This window comes from Haplochromis burtoni, unplaced genomic scaffold, assembly GCF_018398535.1.
Source record: "Haplochromis burtoni strain Fernald_Lab_line unplaced genomic scaffold, NCSU_Asbu1 Contig_115, whole genome shotgun sequence".
In the NCBI taxonomy this organism is placed as follows: domain Eukaryota; kingdom Metazoa; phylum Chordata; class Actinopteri; order Cichliformes; family Cichlidae; genus Haplochromis; species Haplochromis burtoni.
Genome location: NW_024582476.1, coordinates 236,705 through 251,927, shown reverse-complemented (window position 1 = coordinate 251,927; position 15,223 = coordinate 236,705). Strand labels below are relative to the sequence as shown.

The window sequence follows — 15,223 nt, the reverse complement described above, 5'->3', positions numbered from 1 at the left end:
CTGTACCATAAGGTTTGTATTGTTAACTGGTAATTGTGAGACATTGCATTTCAGGTCATTTTACAGAGTAACAAGAAAGTAATGTAACAAGTAAGTCACAAATTACTTTTCTCTGGTGAGTATTAAACCTGCTGACAGTATAAATAACACGTTACAGTCCGGCTTCCCAAAACAGTTCCCAATCCTAGTTGGAACACAAATACAGCCTTTCTTTAAGTGTTTAAGCCAAAGCTGAAGTGCTGAACCCTAAGCTGAATGCAAAGCAGAGTTGAAGCCCAAAAAGTACTGGTAGAAATGGAGGCTAAAATGGTACAAGCCTGACTTGAAGATCAGGCTCTGGCTACTGGGCTGGTATCAGTATACACTGAGCTTTAACATCACTCTGGCTGCTTTTCTAGCTTTGTGTTAGCATGCTGTCTGTGGAGATACAAAAAGCTGATGTTGTGTTGGTAGTATACTTCAGTTGTTTCTTTCCTGATTGCAGTTTGCACTTTAGCTCTCGTCCTAAGGTAAAAGATCTAAAATTTCTCAGACATTTTCTGTGGACTACTGTGGACCACTAGACCAGGGGTGTCAAACTCAAATACACAGTGGGCCAAAATTCAAAACTGGAACAAAGTCGCGGGCTAACATTAATATTTATTGAAATATATTTATTCCTCCAGATATAAGAATGAATCTTTTCTTATGGACTCAAACACATTTTGCTGAAAAACTGAATATGGAACAAGCAAAGCTTAATACTAAACAATATATATATTAGCTGTATAATACCAGTAGGCCAGCTCTAATAGTAATTTGGTATGGCTTTGCGGGCCAAATGTAATTAGGCTGCGGGCCAAATTTGGCCCGCGGGCCAGAGTTTGACACCTATGCACTAGACCATTTCCCACCTCACTTATTATTGTACGATATTTACGTAACAATATAAAATGCATTGAGATGACTGTTGTTGTGATTTGGGGTTATATAAATAAGACTGAAGTGAAACTGCTCAAGATAAAGTTACTTCATCTAATCACTCTCCTCTTCAAATCCTACATTCTTATTTTTGACACAAGATTAACCGTTTATAACAATAAACTGGAAGAACACTTGGAAATCAAAGGGTTTCACAAAAGCCACCATTTGGCCCAACATTAAAAACAGGAGTATAATCAAATAAAATGCCTATTAAGATTTTCAAGCACTTTCACGTTCTGTAACAGCAGGTGTCTTCTTTGTAGGCAGCCCTTTGTGTGGAGGTTTTTGGGAGATTTTTCACTAAGATATCATTGTAAATCAACAGTTGCTTGTTTAAGTGGAAAGGTATAAAGTTGGTCTCTACTAAAGTTTGAAATCCTTCCTTTTTTTTTTAGTAATTTTGAGATAAACAGACAAAAACATACCCATGTTGGCAGGGATGAATTAGATTAAATTACCAGTTGTTGTAAAAAAAACAATTGATTGCTTTCACTTGTCTGATGAGCCTATTTGCAATAATTACATATTGATCTGTGAAGGGATCACACCTTCCCTTCAATTTCTCCAGTTAGGTTATGGATTTGTTGGTTTGCTAGAAACATACAAAATAACTCCAACCTGGGTTAAAAGCTCTTAGTGCCCACTTTTCAAGCTGTGTACTGATACAATTTACATTACCAACCATTAACACAGATTGAATGCACCGCACTTTGTACCAGAGGAGCTGTAGTAGAGACATTATCATGAAGGGGCCTCTATTCTGGAAGGTAGCCATCAGTACAGAAGGCAGGGGAGGAAAATTAGATGAAGGAAATAATCTGAAGGGCAAATATGGAGACTGTGATAAATATTTATATGTTGCTGTTATGTACCTATGGCTCAGAGAAAAAATATAAATCTAAACAGCATTCAGAAACTCCCGCTGAATTCTACCTGCATTGAAAAAAAAAATCCCACAGAAATTGGTGGGGAATAAATAAGCAAGATCAAACCTTTTCTGTATTTAGTCAATATTCCTTTCAGCAGTCTGGCTTCTTGTGAGAGAGGGAGGATGAAAAATGCATCACGAGAGTTTACTGCCCCCAGCCTGACTGTTCAACCCCTCTGCCACGGCTAACAGAATGCATTGCCCCATCTGGTGATTCTGAACATATAATGATTTTTTTTCCTGCAAAATAACTGCAAATATTAAGAAGCTGCTCTAACATGCCTTTTAGCACTAACCTAAACTATTAGTCACTACCCCCCGCCCAAAACCCCCCCAAAACAAAACAAAAAATAAACAAAAAAGACCAAAAACCAAAAAACCAAACCTAAAAGTAGTTTTGAAAAGGGCAGGCTACTTTGACATTAGGTGCAGGTTTTAATTGTTATCTCCTGGCCTTGTATTCAATAGTTAAATACAGAAAATATGTACAGGATGATAGCCTGTGCAAACTATGAGCTGGATATGAGATGTAAAATACTGATTTCCATCTGACACTCACTCCTATTTTATGAGGTTAGCTGTGATGAATTCCTTTAAAGCCACAACACTAGGGACTAGGGAGAAGTTTTTTTATGGGTTTAATTCCAACCTCGGCTCTGAAACTGATTGTAGATTCAAATTGTGAAAATAGGAAGAATTAGAAACAAACTTAATTTAATATTGAATAAAGATAAAGACTCATGGGCTTACAGATGCCATTAGAGAGTCCTATGGAGTACGAATGCTACCAAATCAACAGGAAGGAACATGTTTGTCCCTTTTCCCACTGTTTAAATACACATGGAGGTGATTTTTTTCAGCTGTGAATTAGTGATATCTAAAGCAGATCTTATCTCTATATCAATCTCCCCTTGTACTCCACTGACACTTTTGCAATAAGGTTTTAGGGGAGGACAGATGGAGGTTTTCCAGAACTGGACTGTGGCATTAAAGTGCTTAGAATCTGTTATGGTGCTTTTTTTTATTTATTTAATCAAATAAATCCAGTGGGTTAGCTAGATATCAGTGCTTTCCAGGCCATCTGTCCTGCTCTGATTTCTCTGTTTCCTCTGCTTGCTGAACTACCTGCCTGGGTCTCAAGCAGAAACCATTTGAGGCGATGCACTGGTTGTCTCAGTTCTGTTTCATACCCGATTCTACATTCTGGCTCAAAGCAGTTGTAATGTGTGAGTACCATTGGTTAATGCACTACTAGAATTATAAACCAATTGCAAATCTCTCCAACTGTGTTGAAGTCTGATTATATTAGTGTTCCCATTTACTGACAAGCTTATACTACTATAATTCACGGTAATGTTCAGGAGTTACTATGCAGTCAGTACTCTATATTTCTTTTAGTCTTTCACCATCAACTTTTATTTACTTTACCCAGTTATTTTTCCACCTTGCTCTCATCTATTTTTTTTCCAATTCCTTCTCTCTTCTGGTTTGTCTAATCCACTTCATAGTATTTGAGCAAAGGGGAGTAAATTAATAGAATATGGCAACCAATTAGCATGACTCCAGTTGATTTGATGTTCCATTCATTTTCTTCCGCTAATCATGACTGATCATGGGGACAACAGCCTAACCAGAAGAGGCCCAGACCTCCCTCTCCCTGGCCAACTCCTCCAGCTTGTCCAGGGGAACACCCAAGTATTCTCAGGCCAGCCAAGAGATATAATCTCTCCAATGTGTCCTGGGTCTATCTCCTCCGGGTCAGAAATACCTGGAACACCTCACACAGGAGGCGCCCAGGATGCATCCTTGTAAGATGCCCAAACCACCTAGGTGGCTCCTTTTTTGATGTGGAGGAACAGCGGCTCTCCTCTGAGCTCCTAAATGATGGCCAAACTCCTATACCTATCTGTAAGGGACACCAGCCACCCTTCGGAGAAAGCTTATTTCTGCCGCTTGTATCCACGATCTCGTTCTTTTGGTCACTACCCAGAGCTCATGACAATAGGTGAGGGTAGGGACTTAGATCAACCGGTAAATTGAAAGCTTTGCTTTTACGCTTTTTAGCTCTCTCTTCACCACTGGTACAGCGTTTGCATCAATGCAACTGAATCTGTCCATTCACCTCTGGCTCCTTTCTCCCTAATTCATGTACAAGAACCTGAGATACTTAAAGTCCTCCACTTGGGGCAGGAACTTGTCCTTGAACCAGAGTGGGCACTCCACCCTTTTTCAGCTGAGGACTGGAAACAGATTTGGAGGTACCGATTCTCAATCCTGCCACTTCACACTCTGCTGCAAACCGCTCCAGAAGCCAACAGAACCACATCATCTGTAAAAAGCAGAGATGAGATGTGACAAGTGCAAGCCTTCGCTCGCTTGGCTACACCTAGAAATTCTATCCATAATAATTATGAACAGAATCGATTCTGTTCTGACTTGATGTTCTTTAACTTCATTTTTGCTGATTATGCTGGTTAAAACGACTCAGATATGATATTCAAAAAATCATTTAAAAGTATGTTGCAAAATAGGTATTGCAAACGTGATACAGTTAGTAAATAGAAAGTGGGCCTGCTACTGCAGGTTTCCATGATCGCAGCAGCTCTAACCAAGCAAAAATGGTCTGTTTAAAAAAAAAAAAAAACCCACATCTTACAGTAAAAGAAAAGAAAACTTGCCCTTTGCTTGTTTCCTTAATTAAACCTTATAAATATCAAAGGCTTTCAGTCTTAGTGGAGAAATTTAAAACTTCCAAGTTTTTATTTTCAATCCTGAGAGGAGTAAATATTGCTTCAGACACTTCCAAAGTAAAACAACAACAGCAACCCCCCCCCTCCAAAAAATAACAAAACAACAAGACAAAAAATAACAAACCTAATTAGCTCAGGGCTGTATATGCTAATGAATGACACTGAAGGTAGGGTCGCCAAGGATGACCATCAATGAAATGCCCCTTTAAGGATTAAGATGTTACAGAGCATGCCAAGAGTTTATAGCTAAAACTGACTTGAGGGTTAATGATTGGTATTTGATGCTGCTTCTGTGACCATGCTCCTCTGACTCCAATCAATAGTCATGTTAATAAGCGGCACAAATACTTGACACACAGGCCCCTCTCAGTGCTGGTTGAATTGCTGTATTGATCCTTGCACTCCGATTTTAATTCTAGCATTTCTTACAAAAGAAGCAAACTGCACAAGGCATTGACCCTGGCTGAGGGTGGCTGATGAGGGAGGGAATTAAATTTGTTTTGTTGGCGTTCAGTGACCGCTGGTGCTCATTTCAGATGGAAGTGCCACAACAAAGATGGAAAGATTTTCAACAAAAGCGAGTCTCGGCACTTTTGTAAAAACAAAAGTTCCACTCGTAAAATTCTTTGAAGAACGTAATCACGCGGTGTTTTAACAAGGTAATGTTTAGGCCATTCTTTGGATCGGGTCCCAGGCAGCACAAACGACAAAGGACACCGCAGATGTGTCACAGGGAAACGAGTCTGACTGAGGAATGGAAGCCAGCGGAGGCTTGCTGCCTTTAATCAACTTGAGATGAGGCAAAAGGAAACCTTCATCAGCCTTTGCTGTGGGTGAGTAAGTCAGGTCATAAAGAAGGCCAGTTTGATCTTGATGAGCTTTTCAGGGCTTTGGCGAGATGAGTTTTCATGGCGCCTTGCAATCCTGAGAGGAATGCTTTCAGGTGACACTAATTGCTCCTCCACCCAGCTAGCTGTCATAAAGGAAGAAGAAGAAGTCTGTCTGGCAGAAGGTGAAGTCGTCTTTCCACACACACACAACTCTTTTAGTGCCATGATGAGAGTGGGAGGGTAGAGATGCATGCTTGAAAATATGAAGAGTAATCAGTAATGCATGAATTTAAATCTATGCAAAAAATGCAGTGTAGCAAATAAACCGAGGTGTCAAGGCCTGAGAGAAAATGAAGCTGATTTATCAAAAAGAAAGAATCTCATCTAATGAAATGGCTTCTAATGTCTGAGTAACTGAGCAAATAGAACAAAAAACAAAACCCCAGCATCCACTGTTTAACTTATCACTAAGGTGGTTGCATTTGGTAAACTCAAGAGCCAGCTCAAATTAAACACAAGAGACAATGAGTGAGTTATTGTATGCAGCTTCTGGCTCCTGCACATTCTCATTAACATTCAGCATTTGCTTATTGGTAAGAATCCATTGTTTTAGACAGCAGGGCAAACAGGACATGGCCTTGACTGTTTTATGTAGAGGTGAATGTTCAATTAAGATAACGTTTTTATATAATGAGCACTACAACTCCTTTTTTTTTTTTTTTTTTGCTTGCACAAATCTATCCAGAGATACACGAAAACTGCCAACTGGATGTGCCAAAAATTATTCAAATGGCAGTGGTTGTGATGGTGGTTGTGGTGGGGGAGGCACAAGCAAGGAAGCAAGGTAGACACATTTCTGGTATGTTCCAGTTTATAAGCCAGGGGATTTTATCATAGTAATTATGATACTGCAGCTGGTGAGTCCAGTGGCTGTTGATTTATTGCCCCCAGCGGCAGGGTCATTTAATTTCCATGTATAGCGGTATCATTTTGATTACATACAGCTCATTTCTGCATAAGCAATAGCTCCTGTGAGTCAGTGTAAATGTTCATTACTTTTTGCCACCAGATGTTTTCAACAATAAAATATCAGTGAGAGCAAGCCTCTGTGGACAGTTAACTCATTTTGCAGATAAATGAATAAATTAGTGAACAATGCCCATATCTCACGTGTATGAAGTCAGATTGGTTTGATATAGTGTCTATTTTAGGACACCAGGAGAAACATTTGGGTTTTGTCCAAACTGCATTTGTACTTTACATTTTTAAACATAAATATCAAAGTTTGAAATAACTCCTGGCTTTATAATATGGATTATTTAGTTTATATTTAGTATTAGATTAACTGTACAGTATGACGCAATCACTGCATGAACTCTGTGTTTGGCTGTTTTCTGTTCAAATGTGATAACACCCCTACACACTGTTGACGCACACAATAGTACAGTTCAAAGAAAGCTCCTTGTCCTACAGGGCTACACATCAAGATCAAGGTGTTCAGTCCTACAAATATCATTGTCTTTTTGAACATTATAATGGACATTTTCTTTCATAGTTAGTATTCCAAGTGCAATTCTAAGCCTCACAATTGTACTGTAGCCTTGCAGGATAGTGTGTTCATTACAGTGGTTTGATTGAAAAGACACAGGGTAGAGGAGAGGGGTGACCTTCTCTTCTCTAGTCCTCTCATTTTGATTTGTCTCTGGAAAAATATTGGACCAAGGGTTGGGAGAAAGATAATGCTACTAGAGAAAGTGCACCTTATCCAAGGTCGGTGTTGCATTTCTTTTATTGCCCTGAGCTTATTTCATGAAAAAAAGAAAGAAAAAAAAGAAAAAGAAAGATATTCTGTCCTCTCTCAACATAATTCTGAAAATGGAACACCATACTGTATAGATGGCATCCTGTGATAATGATGTGGTTGGTGCAGAAGTGTGCTTGGTCAGCCAAATCCCTGGCCACACAAATGTGTCTGCTGAGGCAGGGATTCCAGCTAGGACTTACCATAATACTGCTCTCATTACAGTCCAGAGGAACACGCATGTGTGTGTGTGTGCTCTTCCACACACACATACAAGTGTATGTGTGTGTGTGGTGTATGTGTGTGTGAGTGTGAGTGAGACAGTGAGTCCCTGTGGGCATTTGGCTGTAGCACTGGAGAAGATAAGGTAGTCTGATGTCTCCTGACATGGTCAATGATTCATAATTGAGGCAGGACAGCTGTTGCTGGGTGCACTGACAGGTCCCAGGGTGGATGACAGATGATAGGGCCCTCTGGGGCTGAGCTATCTATCAGTCCAAATGTTCTCTGTCCACTATCTGCTCACCTATCCTTCATAAGCCTCCCTGATATATGTAAACCAAGTAGTCACAGATCCGCAATCTTGTTCTGCTCACTGAATATGATAAGTTGTTGCAGTATCAAAGACTACTGTCGATACCATATCCAAGGTGGACATCAAATAATTAAGAATCCAATTTACAATCAAATTATCTTCTGTGTTTCAGTGAATTTAGATGCTGTTTTTAAACAAAGCCACAAAAAGCTCTTAAGCGAATATTAAAAATGACAAAAATAAAAAATTTTAATATTTAATGTTCTGCACCATAGACAAAGCAACATTTATAAATCAGAGCTTTTCTAGCAGGTCCACCACAAGCCCATGATAGTGAGAGTAAGTATGCTACGAAAGTGTTTGTTTCATTGTGCTCTGGAAGCCACTATATGGATGTCTCCTCTATTAAGACACTTTTATTGTGAGTTGCAATAAAGGTGTCACAGCAAGTGTTAATCTTTTTTTAAGGCATCAACATCAAACGTCTGAAAGCCAGGACAAAACACATTGGTGACAAAAAAAATAGAGAAGATATGATGCACTAAAGTAAACCAGTGGGATTATGTAATGTTTTACACTGTACAGTATATACTAGAGGTTTTTTTTCTCATTTCAGAAGGAAATTATTGTATTTATAGCACAGAAAGACTTCTCATCTCACAGACTGAACTTTACATTTTGCATGTGCTTTTACCTGGAACAACTGTGCATCTGGGAATCGCCACTATCAGATTAGTAACTACAAATTAATTATAGTTTCCTCAATAACTGTAACTGCACAATTAAATGTACATAATAACACAATGCAGTTAAGATGACATCATTCACATCTGTTTTCTACGGCTCTCATTTGCTAAATTTGACAGGCTAAATTGCAATTCCACATTGACTACGTTTCAGTCTCATTCTTTGAATATATCAGTGTGACTGTTAAACTCAAGGAGAATTACTGTGCTCTCCTGTGAGCCTGTAGGGAGAATTATTAGGTTATAAAACAGTCAAATAACCTAAATAATCTGATTTCCAAAAACACTGTGCCCACAGCCTTGTCATTCTCATTACCCTTGAGGAATTGAGAATCTGATTCTAAAGTCACGTTTCATTCTTTTATTTCTCACTGTGACACTCCTATTTAAGGCACATGCAACTATGCAACTCCAAAAAAAAAAAAGCATCTTGGCATCTTTGACCTGATGACTGACTGCTTGTTGTGCACCTTGTATCCCAGAAAACCTTCAGAGATTGGGTTTAAATCTGGTATTGATTAAAAAAAATCAAATCAATCAAAGTGGCTGATCTCATGGATAATTCCGGAAGAAGTCACCTCTAAGCTCAGGCTTGCAGCGTCCATCAGCCTCTCTGCAGTCATTGTCAGCACCTCCTCGACTGAGTGACAGTTTGTCTACGTGACCAAATTCATTTTGCTACCATCGTGTGACTAGTACTCATCTTGCCCACTGTCTCAGCTTTTCCAAGCTGCTGCACTAACAATCCTGCAACATAGCCTAGGGCAACCTTTTTTTTGCCTCGTGACATAACTGAAACCTAAGCCCACTACCTGTGACAGCATTCAGTTTCACATACTGTGCCGACCTCTTGAGTTTTATACATGGCTCGGAAAATGGGAAGATATTTCAGAAGACATTTATTTAAACATATGCAAACATAAATGAAAGTATATAAGGCAAAAGTTTAGAGTTACAGCAACAGTTCACAAAGTTTTACCAAGCTTAAGTTTGTGAACATCTCTTGTGTTGTTCTTCTTCTTGTGTTCTTGGCAGAACTTAGTCTTTTCTCATAGTTTTTCATAGTTTCTTGACAGCCACCTTTCCAGTAAGACTATTTCTAATGATGCTTTGACGAACAGTAGACTGATAAACCAAAGAACTAGTGTCAGATCATTGCTTAATTGTTTCTTGTTGCTTAAAGATGTGACTTTCAGATACAGTTCATGCGCTCCCAATAGTTTTTCAGCCTGACACTCCTTTTATCCTCCACTTGTACAGTTTCCTTCGAATTTTTAAGGATACACTGGACACCAATGCCATATCTTTTGGCAATCACCTTGTTGGTGCAAAAATACAATGACACAAACTGTGTCATCTTTATTTTTTGTAGATTCAACTAAAGACATGGAAAAAAAATATGTTTTTGCGACATGCTACTAATAACAAAGGTCCAAAAGGTATAACCTGTGAGTGTCGCTTTGCTAGGTTGTCTATTATGTGTAGACACAAAACAGGTTCATCTACTGATTTTAGGTGCCTCCTTCATGCTTGAATAATTCATAGTTCAGTATTAAATGGCTTAACAATCAAACAAACAATCAAACAAACAAACACATTTCCTCTGAAAATGGTTGGGTGCAAAGACTTGACTGAATATGAAGGAAAAAGCTGCCAATGTTCGAAGAATAACTTTAAAAGATCTTTAGAAAGCCTGAAGAACTATTGTTCAAGACCACTTCAAAAACAAGAAAGACACAAGGAGTGGTTTAATTTTGCAGATTACTGTATAGAATTACTTAAGATTATTTAGCTGCTTGGCCACCAACATCCTGTTGCGCTTCAGTTTTCTATGGCAGCGGTTTTCAGAGCAATGTCTCAGCGTACTCTACAACCTAAAGAAAACAGCAATTAGCTTTAGAACATAGTGAACCATTTATCAGACATTCACAGAGAGACTGGTCGAGACCAAAAATAGTGCTGAAAGGCAAGATTAGACTTGCATTTTCCAAGTGGTCAGAAAAAGAAACCCGACTATAACTGATGTGCACAACATGGTAAACAACAAATAGAAGACGCAGGAATTTATACAAGGGCAAACTGAGAACTAATAATGGGAGTGGAAACAGCTCTGGAACAAGAACAGGGGATGACAATCAACACAACGAGATAGGCGAGAAAGTAAAACTAAACACAACACGAGAGAAAGCAAAAGGCAACAACTCTTATCTGGAAAACCAAGAGCTGACTAAAAATAAAAAGCCAATTTAAAAAACTTTCAAAAGTAGAAAAAAGTCAAATGATGATAGAAGAATATATATATACAGGACACAGGGGAGGGGAAGAAAATAACAAGCAAGGAACCAAATAATTACTAGGACTCTAAGGTAAGCTAGCAAGAACCAAACTTCAGCATGAATAATGCAAAACTCAAAGAACCATAAACTATGCAAAACTCAAACCCTGGCATCAAGACCCAGGGACCATGACAGACTAAACAATATGTGTGTCAGATGAGAAGAACAATGAATTATAAAATCCCATCAACCTACAATGACATAATCAGAATGTTCTAGCAAAACCCAGTGATGAATGTACCATCTTTTATTATCATATAGAATGATGATTAGGATCTGTTGTTGGATTTTTATTTTCCTTTTTGACTTCTGCCAATAATTAAATAAATGATGCTCCAAATGTCTTTACACAGACTGTTTTACTACATACAGTAGTCCTGATTCCTTTGCCAAATTTAGCTGCAGATTCTGAACCCAAGACATAAGGCGTTGCTAACAGACTATTCTGCAGGCAGGCAGAAAACATAGAAGAAGAGGAATTGTGCAACAAACCATTAGTGGAATGACTCAGATAGATTCTACTATTAGTCAAAAATATGTTTTCATCCCAGCTGCAGGTTATCAAAGAAATGAAAGCAAACATGTTTTCTGAGGGGGAATATTAAGGGTGAATACATATGCTCAAACTAGTACTGAAAATAATATGTATGCAATGTAACATTTGATAATGTGTTGGTCTAATAAGAGCCTTTGCAGTTCTGTTGGAAAATTGTTTTTTTTGTTTTGTGAAATTGCACCAGTGAGGGCTGTTGTTTAATCTTACTGCATGGGTGTGTTTTTTTAGGTGCTAAATGTGAGCGTGTTGGAAGGAGAGCAGGTGACCGTGGAGGATACAGGAGGTCAAGAACCCTTCATCCTTGCCAATGAGTCGGTCTTGATGACTGGCTTAGTGCTACGCAGCTGGAGCAACCAGATCTCTATCAGTCTCCGTAGTGAGAAACGCCGCAATTCAGCATATCTCCTACTCCATTACCAAGGTGAGCAGAAGCTATACATTACTAGCTTTGGTGCCACATCATTCAAACACGTTACATTAAACATGACAACAGCTTATTGTTAAGCAGCAGCTTTCTATCAGGTAATGCTTATCCTCAAGCAAAGATGGTGCAGAGCTGTTGAGAGGCTGCAAAATGGTTGACTAATTGCATTTAAAATTGCTCTATTTCAAAACACTATCTGTTGACCTTCAGCTGGGCAATGATGTGTATGTGCCTTTTCCATTTAAATTTTTTCATTTGCCATTTCACGGATCACATTTGTAAAGAATCATTAAGTGTAATAAAGTAGTATCTGGTGTGTCAGCCGCAAATCCTGTCAGTAGAAATAGTTACTGTGTTGTTGGTGAATATAATGGCCTATAATTTCCAACCTCTCCCTCGCTTATTTTGTGTGTGACATTGATCTTCTATGTCTGTAACAATGTCTGTTTATCTTAGCAATCACACAAAGTGGCCGCCAATTACATGCCCCATCGATTTGAGCTGACGGTGGTCGCTGGTGGACAATTCATTCTACCACATTACTGTGGTACTTTCATCAGCTAGAAAATGAAAGGGGCCATCAGAACTGTGCGGCTGATGTGAGATAAATCAGCCCATCGCTGTTGGATGTTTGAATATCACTGTGAGGTCAGGCCAAATGATGACAGTGAAGGGTCACCACAGAACATACAGGGTGATGTATAGCTGGGAACACATGGTGATAAACAGTTGAAATATATATGAGTATTATTTTATATCAGTTGGTACACTTTTCACCTTTACCTGTCCCATTTGGATTTTGCATTGTTTAAACACCTCAAACTCAATTGAAGTAATGCAATGCAAATGCAAAAGTACAAAAAATAACATTGAATACATAATGTACTCTATAATATACAGGACATCCTTAAGTGAATAGCATACCTCCACCTTGGCATTGAAATTATGCATGCTGTATTTGCTGTAAAAAACAAACAATTAATTTCTATATTATCCTATATTGCACCAAAATAAGTCAACATTTTGCTGTGCTTCTCAGTTTTAACATTAGCAGGGCATTTTTTCCCAAAATTCCTGCCCACTATGAAAACAATTTAACATAATAGGCTTCCGTGTTATACTTCTTTGCCAACAATGTGTCAAAAAAATGATCACACATGCAGCCTTGTCCGTCTAAAAACCTGTTTGGTTTGAAAGTTGATGGAACAAATTCAGCTACATTAATGAGAAAAATAGCAGGAGCAGATTTCATGAAGATTAGACATATCGGAGTCACGGAAGATATTTCAATTTGTGTTCTTCTGCTTTGCAAGCGGGGTATCTTCTTGTCCTTTACAATGGACTGTGAGAAATGTAATTGGACAAGCGTGGAGAAGCAGATAGAACTGTGGAGAGACGCATCTCAGCTCGTCTGTAATTAATATTTGCTACAGCACGAGCTTGTGATGGCAGACTGATGTATCTGTCTATAACAAGAGCAGTTTGACACTTGGAAAATAACTTAAAGTGTTTTTTACTGTTTATGTTAAGAGAACATAAAGTGTGGGAATGAAGAGGGGCTTACCACTCTCCTCATATGTTCTTATCAGCGTCTTTTTCTCAATACCCCCACATATGTTTGTGATCTTATCTAGAATTGAAAGTATAGTTAATAATATCATCTTAAGAGAATGTATGTCTCGATTGTTCAAATATTCTCCTTAAAAACTGATTTTGTTAAAAAAGGAAAAATCCGAAAAAATACTTACAGTTAGGGATTTTTCTTTTACTTTTTCTAATGCACAGATTAGCCATTACATGAAACCCAGTGACAGATGAAGTGAATATGATCTGATGTGATTGAGCAATCTGAATGAGCATCAACGACATGCTGTGGATCAAGCCCAAATCCATGGAGATTCCGGCCCACAAACCCACAGAACGCAAAAGAGCTTCTGCCAGTGCTGTGTGCCAGACTCTGCATGATGCCGGCGTAGGTTTCATTGCCATGCCTCAGTGAGTTAGAGCTGCTTTGGAGGCACAACAGGGAACGCTATATGACGTTAGAGGTTTTAATGCTGGGGCTGATTAGTGTACAGTTTTGGTATTAATAATAAAGGAGTTGGGTCAATTAAAAAAAATGCACACAACGAAATAAGCACCCACCAATACAATTTTTTTTCAAATTCAGGCATCTATTCTCTGTAGGATTAAACTGAAAACAATTTAATTTCTCAGTAAGGCATTGCTGTTTAATATAAAATAACAATGTGAAAAATTTATGATCTTGCTCTTTCAATGAGAAGAATCGGTTTAAATTTAAGTTTTAAAAATGAAATTGCATACTACAGTGCATATATTTATTAGTTTCAGATGTAGCCATTCTTGTATTTTGCTTGTTTACATTATTGTAGTTTTGCACAACTCTGTTGCTTGTGAAGCTCGCACACAAGAATTTCACTCACATGTGCTGTACCAATGTACCTGCACATGTGATGTGACAATAAAAGTGATTTGATTTGATTTGAAGTAAGGATTATGACTTATTTTATCCCAAACCCATCCCTGCTTTCTGAAAACTTACTGCTGATGAGTAAAAGTAAAGCCCACCTTTCGGCTATTTTATATCTATAACATACATAAAGAATTTTGTCTGAATTAAATGTAATACCGATGTAATGTCTGTAATATTAAATGTAATACTGTCAAAGCCTTATTTGATTCCAAAATGTTTGATTGAAATTATTTACAACCTCTTAGCATTGAGATGATGATATAATAATTGTATTTGACATCTAAGGTGAGCTAGGAGTTTTTAGCTGTATGAAGTAATCCATGCTGCTGATGGCAGCGGTGTTTCACAGCAATTATTGATTGTTTTTAACTTAAAACCTGCAACGACAAGAGATGTGGTCAGAGGACCCCTGCCGCTGGTAGCAATCCAGCACATGCCACCTGTTCTAAGTAGCATTGATAAGATTCTTGTCTCTAGTTCAAAGTTATTGCTTTTTAATGGCCTTTATTGAGTAAATGGCCATTTCGATTGAGGCTTTAACCAAACCACATAAATATCAATAGGCTATATCACTGCGGAACTATCGTCTGGCTTTGTACAAGTGAGGCACTTTACCAGAGACAACACTATTGATGTTTCTATAAAAGGTAATGCTTTGATGCACAGCCAGGTCATGTGGCTTAGATATATATTGACAGCCACACTCTCCCACATGTCGCCTACAAGCTGAGCGACTGATGTTATATCTGTATATTAAACCAATAACTGACTATAAAGATGACTAATCATTGCCATGGAATCTTCGCTTCTTGCACATTTTACTCTAAATGTCAGTGTAACACACAATGGATAAGATTTTC

The 15,223-nt window shown here is 38.3% G+C and overlaps 1 protein-coding gene across 2 annotated transcripts in view; it reads left to right on the top strand.

Annotated features, from left to right (window-relative positions):
* Positions 1-15,223, top strand: part of LOC102304162 (seizure protein 6 homolog) — a 91,505-nt gene that overhangs the window by 53,752 nt on the left and 22,530 nt on the right. For both annotated transcript variants that reach the window (XM_042223584.1, XM_005928525.3), the window contains exon 4: positions 11,674-11,866. In XM_042223584.1, the coding sequence (XP_042079518.1) occupies positions 11,674-11,866 (193 nt within the window). The remainder of the gene's footprint in view (positions 1-11,673; positions 11,867-15,223) is intronic.